This window comes from Mirounga leonina, unplaced genomic scaffold, assembly GCF_011800145.1.
Source record: "Mirounga leonina isolate KUSES-001 unplaced genomic scaffold, KU_Mleo_1.0 Mir_168, whole genome shotgun sequence".
Taxonomy (NCBI): Eukaryota; Metazoa; Chordata; class Mammalia; order Carnivora; family Phocidae; genus Mirounga; species Mirounga leonina.
In genome coordinates this window covers 75,599,123-75,625,451 of record NW_023270426.1, presented here as the reverse complement: position 1 = coordinate 75,625,451, position 26,329 = coordinate 75,599,123, and the positions used below count along the sequence as shown (strand labels likewise).

The window sequence follows — 26,329 nt, the reverse complement described above, 5'->3', positions numbered from 1 at the left end:
TTCTTTCTTTCTTTCTTTCTTTCTTTCTTTCTTTCTTTCTTTCTTTCAAGAGGGAGAGAGAGAGACACAGAGCATGAGTGGGGTGAGGGGGGTGGGGGTGGGGAAGGGCAGAAGGACAGGAGGAAAGAATCTTAAGCAGGCTTCATGCCCAGCACAGAGCCAGACTTGGGGCTTAAACTTACAACCCTGAGATCATGACCTGAACCAAATTCAAGAGTCAGACGTTCAACCGACTGAGCCACCCAGGTGCCTCACAGCTTTTCTTAGAATAGGCATTCTGGTTCTGGTTCCTTTATATAGAATTCCCCCCCACCCCCAAACTGTAAGACCATAGAAAGAAGAGAGAAATGGAAAATTTCTTTTGTCCAGCTTCTGACTTTTCATTACCCCAGAGCCCAGGCTTTCACATACCCTTTTGAGCTAGTTGAAGCCAACCCTGCTCAGTTACAGTACAGTTTCAAGATCTTATTAACTTGTAGAAATAACGGTTACTTTTTTTTTAACTAGAAAGTACTACAAAGGAAGGAATTTTTCCTTTTAAATATGAATACATTTTATATATTTTATTTCAAGTCATAAAATTAATAAAATATATTGGGTTTTTTTAGGACATACGGATAAAGCTTCTATAATACAATGTAAGTGATTTGTAGAAACAGTTGAAATATAATTTCTACTACTATCTTGAAGTTTGTAAACTTCAAGGGTTAGCAGACAATATTTATATGACCTTCTGTTTTTTAAGCTTAAGGGTAAAATTAGTTAACCTTTGCCTAACTTATTTCTGTTTTTTCAGTTTAGTTTCACAATCTTTTATGCAAAATCCACAGAATTCCTAAAATGGAAATTGACAGCAAAACCTGAATTGGTGTTAACTTACTTGATGCAGATCTGGATCTGAACTAACATGAGGCCTTTTTCTGAAGCATTCCTAACACTTTGCTGTAGAAATATGAAAGTGTTTGATTACTGAGTTTTTGGGTTGGGTTGGACCCCACTGGGAATTGTTAAGTAGTATTTCTAAATCTCAGGGGAAAAAATCTGAATTTCAAAACATACTCAGCCCTAAGATTTTTGGATTGGATTGTGAAACTTTACTGTACCTCTAGGTTACTATTAAAAAATAATAATAATAACATCAACTTACTTTCTTAGATAACTTGTCTTTTTGAAAGTATGAGGGTTGCATTTTTACCCCAGTTACATTTTTGCTTTCTTGAAGAAAATAATTTAAGTTGGCCATGCCTTCATCTTTGGAGACACACTAATCAAAAATAAAAACCTCTTTTTTTTTTATTCTCCCTGCTTTTTATAGTCAGGCCTAATGTCATCTAATAAAATTGATGAAACTTTTGCATTGTTTATCAACCTCAAAAGTAGTTTTCTTGGTTTAAATTGATTTTTGTGTGTGTGTCATTAGTATTAGTGTTTTATTTGCCTAGAGTGACTATGGACTTTGAATGGTTATAGGGTGTTGTCTTAGTATGTTTAATTATAATTTGTTTCCTTAAGTGATATGTCCATATTCTAAATAATGATAGATTTTTTACAAATAGAATATACAGAGAAAGAAAACGCAGTTAATAGAAACTTCTTTTTCTTTCGCTTTTTGATAATATATTGATTTATAGAACCTGAAGTTGGGTTGTGCTTAAAAGATGGAACTAATTGTGGAGCAGTCTTTAAGACACATTGAAATGCCAGAAACACTTGGGGTTGTTTTTTGTTTGTTTGTTTAAGACTACCATCACAGAGTAAGTTCTCGAGGATAATGGTTTTACCTAGGATTCCACTCACTTTTGCCATCTGTAAGCCTTGAGATGGGTTTAGGACCAGATTGCAGTAGTCTGGACAGATTGCGGAGTATTTCTGTTTCTATGCTGTTTCCAGTTCCTCTGCCCTCAACTCCCTGCAAAGGATCACAGTTGCCAGAATGTCTTTTAATATGCTGTCAGATAAAGGTTGAAATTTAATAACCATACATTCCTACTTAGTTTCACTTTGCCACTTGTTCATCTACTTGATGTTTTGCTATAGTCCTGTTGAGTTCTGATAATAGCAGACTGGAGAAATGGGGAAACACAGTGACTGTACAGTAAGTATCTTGATAAAGAAAGTATAAATACCCTTTGCTTTGAATCTTTGAGATTCTTTTTGAGTTTGCTTTATAAAACCTAAAGATGCTGTACTTGAAAATTTTTCTTGTCGTGTTTATATTATAATAGCTACAAATAGAACCCTCTTATCCAGAACTTAACTAAAATCATTTTTAGTTATAGGAATTTTGGCCACTTTTTAAAAATATAGTTCAAAAAAAATACATAGTTCATATATTCTTTAAAAGTGAAAAGTATTTGAATGAATGCATGATCTGTTTCCTCCCTGAAAACTTTTAAGTGATCACTTAATCATATCCGAAACATTACACTCTATGGAATAAGCATCACAGCTGGTAGAATTGCTCTGAGCTGTTTGACAGGAACCGAACACCACCTAAATTAGAGTTGCGAGGGGAATTTTAATAGGCAGTATGTAATTACCAGACTTGGAATTAGACCAAAGAGCTAAGGTTAACATCCTGCTCTTTTGAAATACACCCTGAGAATTTTAATAACTGTTTCATGACAAGATCTTGAGTTTAAAAGAACCTTTTAACCATGCCAGCACATTTTAACCTTGGGTCTAAGTGAAGGAAGAGGCATGCCACCCACTGACCATTTCTTAGAGCACTTGAGGTTTCAGAGTTTTTCTGTCCCTAAGCCTTGACATTGCTTAAAAAGTTAAAACAAAAACAAAAACACCTTACCTAAGATAAAAATGTCGGGACAGCGTTTTTGTTGATGATGTTGGGAAAATAAAAGGAATAGCAGCTATTTAGTTGATTTCAGTTTGTTATATTCAAAAAGGATTTATTGAAATCTTCTTAAGTGTCAGATTTTATGACAGGTACACTGTAAATGTGAATAATGATCCCTGTTCCCTTGGTGTTCAGCAGCCTTATGAGGAAGATAAAACAAAGGTAATTATCATGAGACTAAATTAAGCTCCTTGCAGAAGGACCTCCTCTGATATCCCTGTGTCCCAACAAATAAAGCATCTATGAGCAGCCAGCAAAGATCCTAAAGCATATGCTGTAACATTTTAGCAAACCTTTTAATCTTATTTCCAAGTTCGTAAAAGTTTAGAAGGAGTAAATTAGGGATAAAGAGCTTTGTTCCTCAGGCACATTAGGGAGTTACAGATGACAATATTCTGATATTTAGGGAAAAGACTGGAAAGTTGTAAAAGGCAGGCACAATTCAGAACCATCTGGGCCTTATTTACTAAATTAAGCAGCCTTATAGATTTGGACAACTACCATTTGTATCAGTGTATTACAGCATAGTTCATTGTTACCGGTAAAATGCCCCAGACTGCTTAGATTATGTTCAGTGTACTGTCTGAAGTACAGAGTATTTTCAATAAAAATCGGAAAGTGTTTTTGATCCTCAGCTAGTCAGATGACAAAATTATCCAAAATTTCACTTTTCTTGAGGCTCCTCTATAGTTCAGTTTTTATGGATGTGATAAATGCCAGGGAAGACTAACAAACCAGTTCTTTGGGGTATTTAAGGAGTAAGATTGCTTATGGATGCTTATACTTCTGTATCTTATTTCTATCTAAGATTTGTACTACACAAATGATCTTATTTGTCTAGAAATCACATTAATTTAATTCTATATGTGAAAAATGTTTTTGGTTCACAATTGAATGTGTAGAATGTAACATTCAAGTTAACAGTTGTCTGCTTTTGAATATAGCTCTAAATGCTAACAGGAGACAATACTAATGAAAGACCATATGAAAATCAAAGTGGTACTTAGGTTTCATTTTGAGAATTTAAAATGTTTAACTCAAATATTTGCTTTTATATTCAAGTACACATGGGTCCTCACTATTCCACATTTGTTCTGTTGCTTATTCTACTTGAAAAGTTATTTTTAAATCTTTTCTCTCTCTGCTTTTAGTTCCATACACTCCTGTCACTCTTAGTAAATAACTTTGTTTCTTGCTTTTCTGGAGATAGTAAAATAATTAAATCTGAACTTTCTTGTTTTCCTTTCTCCATATTGCAACATGTTAGTATTCTTTCCTATTTTGAATTGTTTCTTCAATAAAGAGAGGTGAGTAGTCTCATTCTGTGTCTATAGTCATATCTGACACCTGACTTTATTATTCTTAGACCAAAGTTGCTTCCCTCCACCTCATTCTGTAATTTTTCTAAATCCTGAGGGGAAACCTTCACTTGATCTTGCTTTTCCTTTAACCACTTGCCTGTTTGTTTTCTCTTCCACCTGAATTTTCAGAATAAATATTCCATACCCACTGTTTCTATACCGCCACTCTGCACTTTTAAATGCCTTGAAATCTAACTCCCAGTATAATTTCTATATTCTCTGATGTGAACAGTGACCTCTTCTTTCTCACATCCAGTTGACTTTTCTTGGTACTTTTTTTTTTTTTTTTTTTTTTAACTTTAGTGCTTCTGTTGAGCAGTTTGTTCACCCTTTCCTGTTCTGTGATTTCTCTTCCATTGACCTATGTTTGGTTTTTCTTTGCTATGTCTTCTCTGAACCTCAGGGGTCTGCAAACTTTTTTCAAAGGGTGATCAGATAGTAAATATTTTAGGCTTTGTGGACCAAAAGGCAAAATCAAGGATATTATATAGGTACTTATATAACCATTTAAAAATGCAAAAAAACCCCAAAACAAACAAACAAAAGACCAAAAACAAACAAAAAGCAAAAGACATTCTTAGCCTCCAGGCCATTAAAAAACAGACAGGTGGCCAGATTTGGCTAATGGGTCAGGGCATAGTTTGCTGACTCCTGGTATAAAGAGAGACTAAGACTAAAGCAGATTGGGTGACCAGGAGGCTGATCTTGACATTCAGTAAGACAAACCAAGAGTTCAGAGTAGATTTTCTTCAGTAGAGAAAAGAGGAAAATGGTGGTGTGCTGGTTGGAAATCCAGTTGAAATATCTAAGCAGACAGCTTATATATTAAAGTAACTATCCCCCTTTACTAAATGTTTAGCATCTTCCAAAAATTGTTCTAAACATTTTATCTACAGTATTTACTTAAACATCTCCATAAACCTGAAAAGGAAATACAGTATTTGAGTAAAAAAAAAAAGAAAGAAAGAAAGAAAGAAAGAAAGTTGTTAAAAAAAAAAAGATTTGCTAACAGTTACTGATGTCTTATCATTTACCAGGCACTGTTACAATGTTTTGTAGGTATTAATTCATTTACTTATATGAACTCAGTGAGTTATTAGGTACTGTTACTAAATTCACCTGATGTGTGAGGTGATAAAGGCACAGAAAGGTTAACTAACTTTTTCACAACTAGTAAGTGGTGGGTTCAAATCCAAGCAGACGGACTCCAGAACCTGTGTTCTCAACTACTGTACCTTAAGACACAGCATTAATGTATGACTGCAGCAAAAATTGTGAGGGCAGTAGGCAAATGGCTTGATTTTGTGAAATACTGCTTTAGTAAAAAAGTGAAGGATTTGGAGTAATATTATGTATGGACTATTTGATATAAATTGAAGCAATAGTGATATTTGAAATGCATCTTTTAAGTGAGGGGATGGAATGAGGTTAAATTTAGGGACACCAACTAATAATTGACTGTCTAGGTCTAGGTTTGGAGAAAAATACTGGAGGCAGGGTTTTTAGGGGAAATGGAAAAAAAGACATTTTACAGAAAGAATGGAAAGTAAAAAGGACTTAAACATAGGAGTTTGTGAGGGGTCAAATATATGTGATTTTCAGCTTGCGAGCAGGGAAATACTGTTAGCAGATAGAAAATCAAGAAGAGACTTATCTGTCAGATAAGTTTTGTTTTATAAAAAGGAGGGTGAAAATCTAAAACTGTCTGGAGGGCAGATGGTCAGGGCTAGGGATATATATTTAAAAGTTACCTACTTAGGGGTGAGGATTATATATAATGAGTAATAATGATACAGGGCGGGAATCTGCAGATTTTTTTCCTAAAGGGCCAGATAGTATATATTTTAGATTTTGCTGACTAAGAGGCAGAATTAAAAATAAACTTGTAAAGAAAAGAAAAAACACATTTTTAATCCAGAGACCATAAGAAAAACAGGTAGAGGGGCCAAATTTGGCCAAAAGGCTGAATTTACCAATCTGTGACATAGGCTTTATATTGACTATTGATCATAGGCATTCTTTTTATATTAAAATTTGGAAATAGTCCATCAATTATTAAGTTAAAAAAAATTCAGAGGTTTTTAGGTATTGTTTTTCTGGACAGGATCATAAAATGTTTAAAATATGAGGTTTTCTTTTAAATAAGTAAAGTTGCCACAAATTAATAAAGAAAGCTTAGCCTAATTGTGAATGACATACAAAAATTGGAGCTGGTAATAGAGCTTTAAATTTGAGAGGCTTCCTAGTCAAGGAAACTTAGTTCAGAAAATCTTCTAAAACTATCTTCTGTTAGATTTTTACACTGGCACAAATCTAGACATGATTTACTTGATCTTAGATTATTTTGGGGGTTACAGAAAATTTTACAAAATAAAAGCAATCAGGGTCTATCCAACTGAAGGAACACCTTTTACAGAGCTATATAGCATTCCTTCTCTAGAATGTTTGTGCCCTGCTGCCCATCATTTACTAAAGATTGGAAGTTGATTTTATTTTTTTACCTCTAACTTCTCAGAGCTTAACATTAGCGCTCCTCTTTCTTAATAGCATCTTGATCTCTTGGGTTCATCTGCCTATAGAAGGAGGAACTCATTAACTAGTCTAGTTAATATATCATTAATAATATAACCATTAGTAATATATCATCATAAAGAAAAGTTATTTCTTACTAATTATCAAACTAAAATTTATTAATTTTTTTTTTTGTTTTTCAAAAATCAAGGCACAAAGGGAAATCTTTAAGGGGATTCTTGACCAGAATGCTTGGTATCATTGGAAGGGGCATTTAAGATTTATTTTCACCATTAATACATACAAGATAACTGAAATTTAAAGAGTAGTTAAATGCAACCAAATTAACCAAAGTTAAATATAACCAAAAGTCATTTTCTGAGGTTCTTCGTTAACCCCTTTATCATACCTTTGGTTCCTTATCTACATATTCTCTTGCATTGAAATTTATTTTGTGTTCACAGTCCTACCAAAGGACTTCAGTAAGGATTAGTCAGTGCAGCTTTTTATGAATTTGAATCTCCTTTCATTTTAAAGTCTTTTGTAAGAAAAGGAAGGAAAAAAATGGTTAAGCTTTTAAAACATGGTTAATAGTGGAAATTTATTCATAGAGGATATGTCCCCAGTTGTCAGTATGTAATTAGAAAGTTGTTTTGGGGTGGCTCAGTCATTAAGCATCTGCCTTCGGCTCAGGTCATGATCCTGGTCCTGGGATGGAGTCCTGCATCGGGCTCCCTGCTCCGCGGGAAGCCTGCTTCTCCCTCCCCCACTCCCCCTGCTTGTGTTCCCTCTCTTGCATTGTCTCTCTCTGTCAAATAAATAAATAAAAATCTTTAAAAAAAAAATTGTTTTAGTTGGGTCCGATGAGTAATAAATCTATTATTTATTTCAGAAAACATTTAATCTATGATTACCAAATTATAATTAAAATTTTATTTAGAAATAGGCTTAAAAACTAAAGAACCTATATCTAAACACCATGGAATTACTTACTTTAGTGAAGAAAATAATAAATTGATATTCTATAACTTGCCATATGCTTTATTCATCTGAAAAAGTTACATTCTGCTGAATGTATTTATTTATGTATATACTTTAAAAATATTTTTTTAAATTGACTTGGCACCTGATGAAGCGTGTGTGGCATCAGTCGTCCACTGTATACTCTGATGCCTCCAAGTGACAAATGCACAAACAGTGACAGTTATTGTATTTCTGTTCTGAATTTGCAGTTCAGAATGCAGTGATGGAGAATGGTCTGCCTCTTTGCCTCATCGGTTTTCTGGTACAGAAAAAGATCAGTCATCAAGTGATGAAAGCTGGGAAACTTTGCCAGGAAAAGATGAGAATGAACCTGAACTACAGAGTGATAGCAGTGGTCCTGAAGAAGAAAACCAAGAATTGTCTCTACAGGAAGGGTATGTTTAACAGTGAGATGTATTATTTTTATGTGTATTGTCCAAGAATGGTATCCATCACATTCAGATGTTGGGTGTGCTGTTAACTACATGTGCAAGCCCTGTGTAGGACCATTAATCCTACTGATTTTTTTTTCATTATGCTTTTGGTATTTTGCAAAGAACAATTAGATTGAAAATTCTGGTAATTTCATTATCTTCTCTTGAGATATAGTTTATATTTCCACTTCGTGTTAAAGAAAACTTGGGCATTTAAAAGATTGTTTTGGTTGAGTTAGATGTGAGTGAATTAGAGCTGCTTTTGCTCTACATTGGAGGCGATGGCAGGGGAAGGACAGCTGCAAGAGGGAACTCAGCGATTTATTCACAGAAATGGAGAAAGTTACAGAAGTTGAAGTCTTAGTATTTCTGTTTAATTGCATCCAATGAGACCTCTGAAATCAGTGATTGCTGGTAAATGCCTTTGTCTTTTCCTAACTTTCATGGGAATGCTCTAGTTCCAGGGGTTGTGAGACTGAACACTGTGAAGGGCTGGATAGTAAATATTTTAAGCTTTGTGTGCCAGTCTCTATTGCAGCTACTCAACTCCCGTGTTGTGGTGTAAAAGTAGCCATAGACAATATGTAAATGAACGGGTGTGGCTGTCTTCCAGCAAAATTTTATTTATAAAAACAGGTGGCGGGCTGGAAATAACCCATGGGCATGGTTTATAACCCTTGTTCTAATATTTCCCAAGTAAGAATGATTCTGGCTTTTAGTTTGATTTACACACATACACACACACATTTTTTTTTTTTTTCTAAATCACACTAAGGAAATATCCCCATTATTATTTTATGGGTTTCTAGCAAAAATGTTTGTCAAATTTTATTACAGTGTTTTTAGCATCAGTGGAAATGATCGTAGTGATTTTTCACCTTTGACCTAATGATCATGAGGAATTATTTTGTTGCTAGATTTCCTAATAGTTACCCTGTCTTCTTGAAATAAACAAACATTATCACATAGTCATAGTTTGTTGTTTCAGTGAGCTGCTGGATTCTGTTTGCTAATATTTGACATAGGATTTTATTTTTTTTATTTTTTTTTACTGACATAGGATTTTTATGTTGAGAGGCATAAGTGCGATTGTCTCTTTTTTTGGTCTGGATAAGTGTGATACTTGCTTTGCTAAAACAATGTGTGTGCTTTTTTTTAGCCCTTTGATGTTTAGCTTATTTATTCCTTTAAAGGTTGTCAGTATTTTCTTGTGAAACCTAGGTTTGTGTTTTATTGTGAGGTAGTACCTGTTAATTTAAATGTTTTTTCTGATAACTGGTTCTGATTTTTAGTCTTTCATGGAATCTATTTTGGTAGATATATTTTCATAACTTTCAGCTTGGACTAACATTAACATTTGTACTTCTCAAAAGGTATAAATTTCCAACTTGAGATGAATTCCATAAGGAATAAAATATATTAGAAAATCTGTAAAGAAAGAAATTTACAAACATAATTGTTTTGACAGTGAGATTGAAAATGGTGGTCTTTTTCTCTTCTGATTTTATGTTTGAGCTTCTTGAATCACTGTTACTTAGTTTACTAAGTATTATTAAATTTTTCATATGTAATTTGTGATAGTAATTATTCATTCAACAAATATTTATTGAGCATTTAATCAGTACCAAGCATTGTGCTGGATCCTGTAATTAAATGAGCAAGACAAACTAAGATTCCAGCTTGAAGCTTACATTGTGGTGGGAGAGGCAGGTATTAAGCAAAATACAAACTTGATGAATTATAAACTGTGATGATTACTGTGAAGGAAGGAAAACATTCATATGATAGAAAGTAACTGGTAGGGACCTACATTAATTAGAGTGGCCAGGGAGTACTCTCAGGAACTGACTTTTGAGCTGGGATCTAAAAGATAGGAATTCTTGGTTGAGGAAGAGCTTTCTGGGCAAAAGGAAAGATAAGAGCAGAGGTATTAAAAAGGAAAGGGTTTTGGGGCGCCTGGGTGGCTCAGTTGGTTAAGCGACTGCCTTCGGCTCAGGTCATGATCCTGGAGTCCCGGGATCGAGTCCCGCATCGGGCTCCCTGCTCGGCGGGGAGTCTGCTTCTCCCTCTGACCCTCCTCTCTCTCATTCTCTCTGTCTCAAATAAATAAATAAAATCTTTAAAAAAAAGAAAAAAAAAAAGAAGAAAAAGAAAAGAAAAAGAAAAAGGAAAGGGTTTGATATGTATGGAGGTAGTGGGGCCGAAGTGAATGAGTGAAAAGAAGAGTGGTAGGAGATGAAGTGGGCAGGTACCAAACTATGCAGGATATATAGCATCTGGAATTTATTCACAGAGCAGGGAGATTTTAAGTGGAGAGTTAATTGCTTAATTGATCTGACACAGATTTTTAAAAGATTCACTCTAGTTGCTTTGTCTCTGGAGATTGAATTAGAAAGGTATTGAAGTACAAAAGAGAAGAAAGTTGGGCGAGGCGGTTGGACTAGGGGATGGTAGTGAGGATTAAAAAACGTAAACAGGTTTGAGAATATTTTTGAGTTATAAATAATAGGAGGGACTGAGTGTGAGATGAGGGAGAGTGAGGAATCAGTTATGGCTGGGTTTTTTGGTTTGAACAGTGGGTAGTTACTGTCATTGACTGAGATGGGAATGTCTGGGGAGAGGAATGGGAAGTAAGAACTTTTTTGGAAGTTTTAAGTGCCATTTAGACATGCAGTGTAGATGGTAAGTAGACGCTTGAATATTTAACTTTTAAGTTTAAGGGAAATATCCCAGATTATAGTTAGATATAGAAATATATGAGTATAAACAGAAACATTTGTGGAAATCATCAGTTACTTGCATTGATACCATACAATAATAAAGCCCAGTAATTCGTTTAAAAAAAATAAAAGTGAGGGGTGATGGGGACAGAACTAAAACACAGGACACCAGTAGTATTTTAGTTGAAAGGGGAAGATCGAAGTTGAAGTGTATTGTTTGGGAGAGGGTTCCGAATTAACTTTTGACATAAGTTAAATTTGTATAGTAAAATTTCAAGGATAACCAGCAAAAAAAGAATATCAACTATATGTATTGGAAACCTGTAGACGAGGAAAAAAGGAATTAAGATATGGAAAAAGAATATTAAAAGTCAATCCAAATAAAAGTAAAGAAAGGAAAAAATCATTAAAAAGGGGGTAAAAGTAAGATGGAACAAATCCTGTAACAAATATAAATTGCCTAATCTGCTTGTAAAAGTCAAAACTTCAGATCAGTTGGATTTATCTTTTTAAAGTTGAATGCTTTTTACAAAAGATACACTTAAAGCCTAGGTGTACAGACAGATTGAAAGTAAAAGGATAGACAATGATATTTCAGGCAAATATAAAACAAAAATGGAACAGTTAAATTAACATTAGCAAAGTAGACTTAAAGACAAAAAAGCATTATTGGAGAGAATGAGAAGGTCAGTATGTAGTAAAGTCCAGTTTACCAGTAAAATGGAGCAGCTTTAAGCTTGAATGCACCTAATAAAATAGACTCAAAATATGTAAATCAAAATTTAACCAAACTAGAGAATATTTACAAATTAACTGTCATATTGGGAGATTTTTAAATACCATTCTCAATTACCTATAATTCATGAATATAAGAAATTCATCATCTTTAACAGATTTGAATAACTCATTTAAGCATGGTTTAATGAACATCCCACCCTGTGGAATACACAAACACAAAAAACTGAGCATTATAGGCTACAAAGCACAGATTAACACATTTCAAAGAATCAGTATCCTGAAGACTATATTCTCTCACCGCAATGCAGTTAACTTAGAAATAAATAACAAAAATATGAAAAATTTAAAAATCCATACATTTTAAATTGTTCATCCTTTTAAAAAACCAGTAGGACAAAAAAGAAATTATAATTGAAGTCTAAAATGCTCTCTACTTACCGATAATGAGAATACCACCACAATTAAAATTTGAGGGATGCAGTGAAATTGGTAAAGGGAAATTTATCTTTCTAAGATAGAAAAGAAGTTGGAAAAGAAGAAAACCTGAACATGGAGGGACTACACATTTAACTTAAAATAGAAAAGGAATCTTAAAGAAAATAAGAAAATAAGAATTAGAATTAGGAAAGATAAGAGCAAAACTCAGTAAGTTAGAAAACAGTTATGATAGAAAGGATCAAAGAAATCAGAAGGTGGTACCTTGAAAAGATTAAGAAAAATAGACAATCCAGTTGGATAGTGAACAAGAAAATAAAGACAAGGCACAAGTAAATAATACTGAAATACAAAAGTGTAGACAGCCACAAATACAATAAAGATTGAATAGAGTAAGAAGAGTACTGTGAACTTTGTACCAGTAAATTTGAAAACTTAGGAGAAATTGACAAATTCCCAGGAAAAAAAATTTCACCAAAACTATGGAAGCCTGAATAATATTATAAATATTACAGATACGTAATCAGTAGTTTAAAATCTTACTGTGGAGAAAACAACTAATCCAGATGGTTTTAGAGCTAAATTCTCTTAAACTAAACTTTCAGGGATCATGTCACTCCACTCTGCAAGAGAAGAAAAGGAGCTGTTTCTCCAAATCATTCTAAAAGGCCAGTGTAACCCTAATACCAAAAGAGTATGTGAAGGAAAATATAAACCTATGTCTTTCATTGGGCAGGTGGGTGGCTCAGTTGGTTAAGCGTCTGCCTTCAGCTCAGGTCATGATCCCAGGGTCCTGGGTTGGGCTTCTTGCTCAGCAGGAAGCCTGCTTCTTCCTCTCCTGCTCTCCCTGCTTTTATGCTCTCTCTCTCTGTCAAATAGATAAAATCTTCAAATAAAAAAAAGAACTATGTCTTTCATTAAATGCATGTCAGAATCCCAAACAGAATTGGAAATCTGAATTTTTAAGTATATATTTTTTGAAGGTAAAACTCAATTACCAATCTGAGTTAATTCCAGAAGTGTAAAGGTGTTTTAATGTAGAATACCTGTAAATGTCATTCACCACATTAACAGAATACAGGAGAAAATTCATATGATAGATGCTATAGATATAGGAAAAAAATCACTTAGTAATGTTCAATACCTCAACATGATAAAAACTTAGAAACTAGGATCAGAACAGAATTTCTTTGACCTGATAAAAGGTATCTACAAAAAAAAAAATCAGTAGTAATCATTTTCAATAATGAAGAATTAAACCCTCCCCCCTTAAAATCAAGAGCAAGACAAGGGTGCTCATACCACCATTTCAGCAGCCATCATAGTAGAGGTCTTGGTGGGAATGATATGATATGAAAATAATAAAGGACAAAAGACATAAAAGGAAGAGGAACTGAAAATGAAAAGGAAAAACTAGTAGAATATATTTATAGAATATAAATTGTTAATGTGCGGGATATAAAGAACTCCTAGAAATCAGGAAGAAAAACTGACAGTCTGATTGCAAAATACTCAAAATATTGAGCAGATAATTCACCGAAGAGGAAATATTAATGGTGAGTAAAAATATCAAAAGATACTTAGATCATTAGTAATCAAGGGAGTATACATTAAGATCACAAGGAGGTATCATTTTTTACCTACCCATTAGATTAGCAAACACTAGGAAATTTGGTAATATCAGGTGTTTTGGAGGATATAAATGCTTGTTGAGGTGTGAGGTAAGTCACATGCACTGAAATTTGTAATAATTTTAACATTTGCATGGTAGACTAGCAGCTGTATCACTTTTTAAGTGTATACTCTGGAGAAACTTCCCCATGTGGCCCAGGAGTTGTGTACAAGAATTTCGTCACAGTATTTTTCATGAAAGCTATAAAACTGGATATTACCCAAATATTCATAGGAGAAAAGTTAGTGGTATATTCATACATGGAGTATATACAGCAGTGGGAATGCGTCAGCCACACTTATATGCAAAAACATGAATGAATCTTAGAGATATGTTGCTGAATGAAAACAGCTGTTTCTGGAAAAATAATGTGTATGATATCTGTTTCACAGAGCTTAAAAGCAAGCAGAACTTAAATATCTTGTTTAAGTATACAAAACTAGTAAAAATTGTTTCAAAAAACAATGGAATGACAGTGGCATCCAGAGAGTACTTTTCCCTGGAGGGCAAGGCCAAGGGGATAAGATAGGTGTGGTGCATAAGGTGTTTGCTAGTCAGTGATAATATTCTAGTTCCTGGTTTGGGTGGTGGGTTTATGGATGTTAAATAGAATATGCCTTATAACTTAAATAGATGGTATATATTTTACATTTAGGGGGAAAAGGAAATTAAAAAATAAAGGGAATTGAAGGTGAGAGAGTAGAGACAGTCACCATACCTAATTCTTCACAAAGGGAAGGAGCCACAGGTGGATGTTGGGCCTAGGAAAATGTCCTCACCCCCCAAAACTGGAAGCATGATTATTTGCTTATAGAATGTTGCAGAGGAGAATAACTGACTAATAATTAGAGGAAAGATAAAGTGAAGTTCTTGAGAAGATGAGAAGGGTTAGGATCCACATCTAAGGAGAGGGCCTTTAGGAACAGAGACTTCCATTGTAACTAATGGGAAGGTAGTAGGTAGGTACAAGTGTAGGTAAGTCCGTAGGTTCTCCAGTGGGAAGAAAAGATGAGTTGGTGACTTCAGTATTCTTGTTGTTACTAGATATTGAGTGGGGAGGATAGGACGATTGTGAAATTGAAAGAAAGAAGAAAAGGTGGGAAATAGGCTTTCAGAAAGCTAGACAACAAACTTATTAGGTAAACATTGAATAATTGCTGGACAGTATTGAAATTAGTATTTTAAAGTAGTATTTTTGAATTTAAATTAGTATCTCACACTTGTGTATTTTTCTTTTAAGTTTTTCCTGCTGTTTTGGTGACTTTACAAACTTTTTACATAAATATTCTTAAAATGTTTTAATAAAAATTTAATATTTTGCTTTTCCTGTTAACACTGAATTTATTAGAATAAACAGTTCTTCAAATGAGGTGCTGGGTTCCATCTTTTGTGACTGGATGACATGGAACAGGGTACCATTGATTTTATAAACTATAATTCCTTTTGAAGTTTTTTTGACTTTTATCTCAAATTTCACTTACTTTCCTTTGTACTTTAATTCCAGAATAGGGATTTGAAATCTTAAAAAATTTGCTCTACAATTAGAATTATTAAAAATGAGCTTATCCCTCAAGTTTAGCAACTACTTAAACATGTGTCTTGACTTATAAAATGAAAACCAGTTAATTAAATACCAGTTAATTAGGAATGCTTATTATGCTGTCCAGGATTTTATGAAGTTTCTTATAATACAGATTATTTCATGAAAGCCTCAGCCCTTTAAAATTTGGCACTAACCCAAAGGTTGAAATTTTGTGCTGCAAATAATGGATACTCAAATTGCTGATCAGTTAGCTAAAAGAAACCACTCAGAATATAAAATCAGAGTAGTTAGTATTTTAGAGGTTTTATTTGACTTGTCTGACTTTCATTTTCTTCATTTCTCAGAAAATTCTATGACGCATGGTTATATAATAGCATATTCTAAAACTTTTTAATGAAAATTTCTTTAAAATATTCCATATTGGCTTATTAATATATCTTGATAATTTTAATATTGCTATTCACATGTTATTAAATTTAGGTTCTTTTATTGAAGAATGGGGATCTTTAATCATATATCATAAAGGGAACATCAGTCTGTCCATCTGAAGATTTGAGTTAAAGCGTAGCCTGTAGTCAAGAGATTTGATGATGCTGATGGTCTTCTAGGATTTTCACTGGGAGTAGGTTGTGGGGATACATTTTGAAGCATTTTCAGCTTCCTCTCGTGGCAGCAGCATTCATTTCCTCCATGCTGTGCAGGAAGTGCTCAAAAGGAAAGGACAACTTGGCAATTTCCCTTCCCAGTTGAAATACCTGGGACTTCAGTGGTGGATGTGCTAGGCACAGCCTTCCACATCTTCCATCTACTGGAATCCTTTTTTAGAATTGACCATTTGGAGACATGATTAGATAATATGTCTTTTTACATCTCATAAATTACTGTGTAACATGATAATGGCATTTTATTAATTTTTGAATTACCAAAATGAAGAAAGGACATTGAAGGTCTAAATTTTTGTGAATGTGTTACATATGGTATGTCTGGCATGTGTGTAAATGTGTTGTATGTATAAAGAGAGAGAAGACTGAGATATTGCTTTAAATATTTTCAGGGTTTCTGAAGCATTTAAACTTACCTTATATGCTTACATTCCCATGAGGATATTTGTTTTGTTAGCTCACAATATGAAAGATACTTTTGACCCTATTGTTCAGAATCTTTTTTTCTTCTTTTTTTTTGTAAAGAGCAAAATTCCTTTTGTTACAATATCAAGCCAACTTTGGCCCAGCACAGTGCCACTCTTCTAGCCTGGTAAATTATGTGTTAAATGGTATGAAATGATGTGAACTTTAGGTAATTAATTGAAAGTGTATACCATATACTACTTATTTTCTATTTCTATGACTACATTATTATGAGTAATTAAAGACAGAATCAAATGTTAAAGCAAAATATGTAGCCAAGAATTCCTTATATAAAGAGTATTAATGATGTGTTATAAATTATTTATATTCAGAATAATTTATTTTAGTTTTATTCTTTGAATTAAAAAAAATATTTATTTCCTATACTGAATCATTTTCACCAGTATATCTAAGTCTTATGTTCTAAATCTGAGTACAGAGTACTGAGTCATTTTGATGTGTGTATAATAGGAAAAAGAAAAGCATTTCTTATAGGAGTACATTAGAAATAACAAAAATTTCCAAGGGCTATTCCAGGCTTAATCCCCAAATTATTTGTTTTTTAAGATTGTTTTTCAAGGATTTATTGTTAACATTTGCAACACAAATAGAAAGAGTACCTATTGAGTGCTAAGCACTTATTGCAAAGGGGTGAAGCTACAGTGATGAGAGACAGCACTATATGCCTTTGGAAAGCTCCCAGTGTGGGAGGAGACAGGTGAGTCCCCAGAAAGGTTATAAAACAGTATGGTGAGTGCTTTCATAAAGATATAAGCAAAGAACTGTTGCTTAGGAATTTTTGATCTTGTATTTTAAATCCATTTTGGGTTTTGTTTTTCATTGGACCTAATTATGATGCATGAAAAGAAAATATCCACTATCTTTATATATTAGATATTAAACCTTCAACAAATTAAGCGTGTTTTGTTATGCTAATTTCTCTGATTTTATTAGACGATATTAGATACTGAATCTTATAAACCTGTTATTTCTGAAGTGTTGCTTAGGATCGGAGATTAAAGAAACATTTATGGGTTTAGGTGTATAAAGAGATACTATTTCTGTATCTTTAAAATGTGTTGATTCTTATATGTGGGCATCATCTACATCTCTTTCATAAATGTTTTTATCCCCAAGGTTAAATTTGCACATTAGAATGAATAGAATTCTGATTAGAAGTGCTCTTGAAATATATGTTATTGCATAATATTTTTTCTTCTTAAAATCCAAACTAAAATTCATCTTTGTCAGAGCTATGCTCTAATAATTAACCTCCTTTTGATATACTAAACAGTACTTTCTGTTAAATAAAATAAAAATAAATAAGAAAATTCTACCAGTATAATTTTCTTAGTTATAAATTCATAAAGTACCTTTGGTTCAGTCATTGCAGCCTTGATTTAGTTGCTCATGTATTATAATTAATTCTTCTTAGTTTGATCTTTGTGGCCATACTTCTGGTGTTTTGACTTTTCTTTAATGTATAAGTTGTGTAATTTAACAGTCTTGTCTGTGGCTTCTAGGTTTTACATCATACTTACAATGACACTGAGATTTTTGTAAAAATTTCTCTCATGATTCTCCCAGTACTTTTATTGTTTTAGAAGTGGTGGTGGGGTGCACATGCATTTTTAAAATGTAGACTTGGAATTTGTTAACGGGTAAATAATGACATAGAAATTTAACCTCCTTCCCTCTAGATGAATACTCAGTTGTCCTAATTTCATTTACTGAATAATTCTTTTTTCTGTTGTTTTGAAATGCTGCTTTTTTCTTTTCCTTGTTTGTCTGTCCCTGTTTCTGTGAGCTTATTTTTAGTAGGAGAAAGACTAACATTAAACAAGAAAATGATAAGTAGAAATAAGTAGAAGTAGGTTCTATAATGAAAATAAGCAGAGTTATGTGGTGACTGGACAGCTACTTAAAATGAGTGGTTAAGACAGGCCTTTCTGAGGAGCTAACACTGACTTTGACCTGAATATCAAGGAGAGGGAATAGCTGTGCAAAAATCTGGTGAAAAAACATTTCAAGTAGAGGAAATGGCCCCAAGGTGGAAATGCTCTCCATGTGTTCCAAAGGTAAAAGGAATAATAGGAATAAGGAGAAGAGTGGTGAGAGGTAACAGTTGGAGAAGGCGGCCAAGGAGAAAGCATGTATGGTGTAGGGATTTGTCAGCCAGGCTGAAGAATTTGGACTTTAACTGTGAAGGGAAACTACTCAAGAGCAGTGTTTATTTTATTTTATTTTATTTATTTATTTATTTGAAAGCGTACATGACCAGAAGTGAGGATGTGGGGGTGTGGGGAGGGGGAGAGAGAGAGAATCTTAAGCAGGTTCCATGAGGAGCCCATTGTGGGGCTCAGTCTCACAATCCTGAGATCTTGACCTGAGATGAAATCAACAGTCAGACGCTTAACTGACTAAGCCGTGCAGGCACCCTCAAGAGCAGTGTTTAAAAATTAAAATTGTCTGGAAAGAATTTTTCTTATTTTTCTTCTGCACGAAGAGGAAATGTAGAACATAGGTAATTTGTATGTCAAATAAATAGGTCCTTATGGAGGGCACTGGGTGTTATACACAATGAATCATGGAACACTACATCAAAAACTAATGATGTGATGTATGGTGACTAACATAACATAATAAAATAAAATAAAAATAGGTCCTTATGTAATTGGGAGCTATTTCTACATACATATGACCCTATAGCAAATTTGCTTACCTTTTAAATAACTTTATAGTTAAAGACATCAGACTTTTAGAATCCTATAAGTACCAAGAGTTTAGAACTCAATAATCTATTTGCACTAAATAGAACTCTTTTTAGAGAATAATTTTGTGATGTGTTTTAAAATAATATTTTTTTCTTCCCTTAAAATGTTTGTATTAGGGAACAGACATCCTTGGAAGAGGGAGAAATTCCTTGGTTACAGTACAATGAAGTCAATGAAAGCAGCAGTGATGAGGGAAATGAGCCTGCCAATGAATTTGCACAGCCAGAAGCTTTCATGCTGGATGGTAACAATAACCTTGAGGATGACTCCAGTGTGAGTGAAGACTTGGATGTGGACTGGAGGTATGTAACACAGTGTTATGACCATGGTTAATTGTTCATTGAGTAGAATTTGTTCATGATTCTAAATTTTGAAAACTGTCTCTCGGATCTCTCAGAAGTGTTCTCATTTGCCCATCTGTCAGTCTTCCTCTTCAGAGCTCATTCTGGATGCCACTTCCTACATAGATTCCCTCCTACTACTCCAGGCAGTGACCTCTTTTCCTCTTTGACCTTTGGCTCTCGTGAAGCCCACCGTATATCCTAGTTATTTATAAACTCATGGTTTGAGGTTTCCAACTTTTAAATTTAGCTATATATGCTAAGTATAGCCCTTCATATAATCTTTCAAAAAAAAAAAGAGTCCTTAATAAATCTACTTGAAGAATTTCAAAACCTGTGATTAAATCAGAAGAATCTTAAGAATATAGTTATCCTTCTCTGAATGCAAAATACGGAAAATATAATTGTACCTTCCCAGAAATGCTGACAGTATTCAGTTTACTTTATGCTGACAAAGAATAATGAATTTCAAATAAAAGAAGCCTATAAATTAAGTGGATTATAGAGTTGTTATGTCTCGTGATATAATGGTCAGAATTTAATTGTTTTGGTTTATAGTTAGATTTATCTTTCAGGTGTATAGCAGACCTCTGGAAGCAGCTAGTTAACTGAGATGTAGAGAGGATATATGGTCCAACTGATCTCTTCTTGTTACTTTTTCTGGAGAAAATATGGCTTGGTACTATTTGTTTCTGTATCTACATAGATGTATTTTTAAGAATTTGTTTTGTTTTTCTAGTTAAAATTCCATTACAGAAAATTTAGAAGAATAAAGATAAGAAAAACTTACTCATATCCCCTGATAACTGCAGATTTCTGGAACTTACGTTTTTGAGTTCTCCTTTGTATCTTTTCTGTCTCTTTCTGTGTGTGTAGCTACTTCTTTGTGCTTCTCCACATTGTTCCAGATATGAAACTCAGCATCTCCTTGAAATCCTCCTTACCGTTCCCTATTCTCACTTCCCAAGAGGAAAAAAGTTGTATGTGCAAAGCAGACTTTAAATTGACCATTTTGTGGAAGTAGGAAGTGGTGTTTCATCACAGCCACACAAACAGTCTGCAATTCCATCTTAAACATTGCTGGCTCCAAAACCCTTGTTCTGGTTTCCCAAACTTTTTGGAAAAGCAGTGGCTCCCCTGGTCCTGGTCTTGCTGATCTTGGTGCTCCTATCTCTTCTCTCCTCTCTCTGTCTGCCTGTTACCCTCTTTTTGAACTCCCTGTTATGCTGCTGTCTTCTGTCTCCATTATGCAAAGTCATTCCTCATAATGCTCAGCAAATGACAGAATTGTCAATTTAGTTAGCATCATCTGTGCATGTTGGGAGGCAGTTATAGTTTAATATGAAGAAATATTTTCTTTTGCACATTTTCAAACTTTTATGAAAATAATTTTTTACAGCTCCATTATGTAGATGCTCTAGTCTATAGTTGCACTAAAATTTAATTGATCATTTCCCCATTGAAATAGTGCAGTGAACCTTTCTGCTCATATAACTTGTTCTGTACTTCAGGTTATGTCCTTAGGGCGTTTAATAGAGGTGACATTATTGACATAAGTGGTATTTATTAAGATCTTGATATATATTTCTAAATAACTTTCAAAAAAGGTTGTACCACATAAAAATTTGAAATAATTGTGGTCTTTCTTGAATATAATTTTTAAACTTGAAAACTTTATTTTTGGTTCTAATTCATTGATGATCTCTCTGGACATGGCTGTTGTGTTAAGATTTGAGAGATGTTGCTGATTGTTCCCAAATTTGGGAAGCGTCAAAGTAGTTTTTTTTTTAATACGGAAAGCATTTTAGCGTTGAACTTTAAGACAAAATTTTGAAGGTTACTATTTTGAATTTTCTGTAGATATGGCATCACCTCATTATTTGCTTATGTGGTACTATATTAATTTATGCGGCAGTCGCTACAGCTTGATAAAGTAAAAATATGATTTGATTTTCAGATTAAAATAACGTCATTTTGACAGCTAAAAAGCCATGGCAAACGGCAGCAATTCTTATCTCTAAAACCAAAATTTAACATTTTTTTGTTGTTGTTTCACCACAACTTAAAAAAAGTTGAAGCTTTTTGATTTTTTATTTTAGTTTAAAAGAAAAAAATTCTCTATCAAAGTTTATTTATTTGTTTTTGGGATGATGTCACAGAAGTGTTGTAGAATACCCAGAGAGTATTTTATAAACTAGTGTTGTGGGAGTTGATTTTGGATTTAGACAAATCCCAACTGTACCATTTATTTATTTTTTGGTAAGTACTTGACCTCTCTATTTTCCTGTAAGAAACTGGGGTTATAATTATTAACCTAATATGATTGTGGGAAATTAATTCCCTGTGGATATGACCATGAATTTTTTAAACAAGTTTGAAATTACTTCAAACGTACAGAAAAGTGGCAAAAATAATACAAAGAATTTTCATATATTCTTCACTAATATTTCCTAGATGTTAACATTTACCACATTTGTATTATCATTCTCTCTTTCCTTTGTTTTTCTATATTTATGGTATTTTTTTTCCCCACCATTTATGAGTATGTTGCAAACAAGGTGCCTCGTTACCCATAGTCTAGAATGAAGTCCTGAAGAACAAGAACATTTTCTTATATAAGAAAGTAAAATCTTCAAAATCAGGAAGTTAACACTGATAACAATACTATTCTCTAATCTACAGACATTATTCAAATGTCTATAGTTGTCCTACTAATGAATGCCATTAGAGAATTTTTTTCTAGTCCAACTGAGACCACTCATTGTTCTTGCTTAACATGTTTCTTTAATCACTTTTAATCTGGAACATTTCCTCAGTTTTTGTCTTTCATAACCTTGGCATTTTTGAAAAATAGAGGCCATTTATTTTGTAGAATGTCTCTTAGTTTAGATTTGATGTTATGATTAGATTCGAGTTACAGATTTTCAGCAGGAACACATAGAAATGATATTTTGTTTTTCTTAGTTCATATCAGAAGGCACATAATGCCAAATTGTCCCATTACTGGTGATTTTAATTCTGATCAATTGGTTAAGGTGTTATCTTTCAGATTTCTTCACTATACAGTTGCCATATTTTTAGACAAATAATAAGCATCTAGTGGGAAAATACTTTGAGACTATGTAAATAACCTGTTTCTTCTCAAACTATCAAACTTCTATCTACTAGTTTTAGTATCATTAGTGATTTTTTTTGTCTGAAACACATTACCATGGTGATTGCCAGATGGATGATACTAGAATTTTTAATATTAGCTGGTTATTTTGCAGTGACCAAATTTACAAGCAGATACTCTGCTTTGAATGTCTAGCTTAGTTTAGTCTAGAGAAGAAAAGAATTAGGAGATGGTTGACTCTTAACCATTTGAAGTTTTGTGGACATAGTTTGTGTTGCTTCAGCAGGCAGAACTAGAGCACTTACTTCACGTAAGTCAGACTTCTGACAGGGCTCTTCCACACTGGCAGGTACCATCCCAGAAAGCAGTGTCTCTTCCACATGGAGGAACTGGTTCTGTTTCTTGAATGCCTGCTCTGGTGCCATCTCTGTGCCAGGCATGTGTAGGCATCATGCATCGACTCGTTTAATTTTTTTTTTTTTTTTAAGATTTTATTTATTCATTTGAGACACAGAGATACGGAGAGAGAGAGAGCATGAGCAGGGGGGAGACAGAGGGAGAGGGAGAAGCAGGCTCCCTGCTGAGCAGAAAGCCTGATGCGGGGCTCGATCCCAGGACCCTGGAATCATGACCTGAGCCGAAGGCAGACGCCTAACCATCTGAGCCACCTAGGCGCCCCTAATTTGTTTTATAGATGAAGAAACAGAGTAACGGTTAAATACATTTTTCACATTGTTTAACTATGACTCAGTTAAATGTGGAGTTAAATCCCTGTTTTATGACTCCGGGGCTCTTCCTCTTTGCACTGTATCTCACTGCTAGGTGAAGGAGTTCTAGTGTTGCAAGGGAGGTTGGATTCACTAATTTGTAGTTTAAATTTTAATTTTAAAATCTGTGGTTAGGGCGCCTGGGTGGCTCAGTTGGTTAAGCGACTGCCTTCGGCTCAGGTCACGATCCTGGACTTCCGGGATCGAGTCCCGCATCGGGCTCCCTGCTCGGCAGGGAGTCTGCTTCTCCCTCTGACCCTCCTCCCTCTCGTGCTCTCTGTCTCTCATTCTCTCTCTTGCAAATAAATAAAATCTTTAAAAATAAATAAATAAATAAATAAATAAATAAATAAATAAATAAATAAATAAAATCTGTGGTTATATGAGAATGTTCCTTTGTACTATGTGGTGTCTGCTAATTGTTACATACTACTGAGCTTTATCTTCCTAAGAATACTTTTGTATATTTTGGCAATAGATTTGTAATTTTAATGATGGCACAAAAGTTGACATCAAAATTGTTTTGAGCTAGTTTGTATAACCGGATGTTCCTGACTGTACTCGACTTCTCATAGGAACACAGAAGTCAACAGAAATTTGCCTTTAGTTAGACAAAATAAGCTCAGTTTTGGAGATACTGGTTTTGAGGTGGTGAGAGTTAATCGAGGTAAAGTGCCCCACAGAAAACTAAAAATGTAGGTCAAGAGCTGAAGAATGTTTGGAATTAGGTGGAGGTTTAGGAATTAACTTACAGAGAGGATAACTGAGGAAATGGACTTGAATATAATTTCCAAGGAGGCAAGATTAGAAAGAAGAGGACTGAGGACATACTATGGTTTCCGAATTTTGAAGTATGTGGTTATTTCCAAGACTAGAGGAAAATGAGGAATCTATGGCTGTCTAGGGGTGGAGGAAGGAGATTAGGACCAGACTAAAACTTATTTTCTTCAAGAGATTACAGTCCTTTAGTAAAAAATAATAATAAAAATGAATAGTTAAGAGCTAAATATTTTTCAATCTGAATAATGATGGAGGAGGCCTACTTCTCAAGAGAATAGAAAGACTTGAGAAAATAAAATATTTTTAGAGCCTAAGTAATTAAGCAGTACAAAAGGTGAGAGAAGAAAAAGAGGCTTTGACTAATGGTAGAATTGAAATAAATGCAGTAATTGTCTTTACCATGTTCTCATGTAAATTTGGGTTGGCACTCAAACGAACAGGAGGGGAAATATATGGGAAAGAATTAGGAGGGAAAAAGTACTACCTTTATCCCAGCCCTAAGTAATCCCCAGAGTTAGAACTAGAATCATAAGAATTTTCCTATAAATGTGTCGTGAGTATGGCAGCTTACTGGGCGAGGTAGTGGTATCCTAATTCCTTATGCTTAGTATTTCACTTTTCTGTTGTGTTCTTCCTGCCCCTCACCACACAAGATTTATATTAAAATATTTTATCATTAAAATATTTAACATTTTCTGCTTGTACTGTATTTATTGGCTTATTGGTAATTGCTAATATAATTATGTCTTCATAAAGATTTCCCAAATCATGGTTGTTGTGGTTTTTTTTTTTCCTCAGCCTGTTTGACGGCTTTGCAGATGGACTAGGAGTTGCTGAAGCGATTTCTTATGTGGATCCTCAGTTCCTCACCTACATGGCACTGGAAGAACGCTTAGCCCAGGCTATGGAGGTATTTTAGTGACTCTCTCTAATGCCCATATATATAAGTTGGTGGGATGCAAAATTATAAAAATTAAAGGTTTTTTTAACTGCTTTTAAGAAGAGTGAATAATTTTTCATCAATAACATTTACTGAATAGTGATTTGCCACTAGTATATGTATATAAATTATTCTAGACGTTCTGCCAATTTGCCTAGAATTTGCAGTATTTCCTAGTCAGTGCGGAATAGAAAATGTTTTGCTTACATTTAGAAAATGCACTTTTCCTTTATTGAAATATCTGGGTCTGTAAATCTGAGTATTTTTTATATACACACACAGGTGTATTTATGAAATGAAATTGAAGATCTCTAAGGATGTATTACAAATCACTTTTCTTTTTTTTTTGTCCTCATGGCTTCTAAATACTACCTTGCTGCTTAACGAAGTTAGATATTTTACTCCCATTATCTCCATATACATATACTTAAATAAGTGTGGCATGAAGTTTTGTCTTGCCTTCTTTTCCTTATTTGACTAAAACACAAGTGCTTACTTGTATTTGCCTAAGGTCAGAAGTCCAAACTTTTCATGTTTGAGAACTTCCACCGCACTAGTGGATTTCATTATTAGACGTCTTTTCTTGAAGTTATATTTCTTTTTTTTTTTTTTAAGATTTTATTTATTTATTTGACAGAGAGAGACACAGTGAGAGAGGGAACACAAGCAGGGAGAGTGGGGGAGGGAGAAGCAGGCTTCCCGCGGAGCAGGGAGCCCGATGCGGGGCTCGATCCCAGGACCCTGGGATCATGACCTGAGCCGAAGGCAGACACTTGACGACTGAGCCACCCAGGTGCCCCTCTTGAAGTTATATTTCTGAAATGATTTCCAAAGTAGAAAAATAACTGAATGAGTCAAAAGTAAGAGAACAAAAATGAATTACATGTGTGTAATCTTCCATGGAGAACATTGATCAGTTACATGCTTTGTTTGGTTTATCTTTTTTTTAAAGTAACCACAGCAGGAATTACTGTGTACTAGGAGAAAAGTCAGAAAGAACATCATAAGACAATACACTTATGACTTTTCCCAGATTATTCCTTGCCTTACTAAATTCTGACACATGAAATAGTGGCACAGTGTGATAGCTTGTATCAGACATATAATATATAAAGATGAAGGATCACTAACTTCCTTGAGTTCAATTAAATTTTAAGTGACCACAATGGAATATATACATCCTAGAGTCTG

At 34.0% G+C, this 26,329-nt stretch overlaps 1 protein-coding gene across 1 annotated transcript in view; it reads left to right on the top strand.

Annotated features, from left to right (window-relative positions):
• The window catches only part of PJA2 (praja ring finger ubiquitin ligase 2), a 71,281-nt gene that overhangs the window by 27,711 nt on the left and 17,241 nt on the right, over positions 1-26,329 (top strand). Inside the window, exons 5-7 of the mRNA XM_035015026.1 lie at positions 7,962-8,147; positions 19,312-19,497; positions 24,997-25,108. Coding sequence (XP_034870917.1) covers positions 7,962-8,147; positions 19,312-19,497; positions 24,997-25,108 — 484 coding nt within the window. The remainder of the gene's footprint in view (positions 1-7,961; positions 8,148-19,311; positions 19,498-24,996; positions 25,109-26,329) is intronic.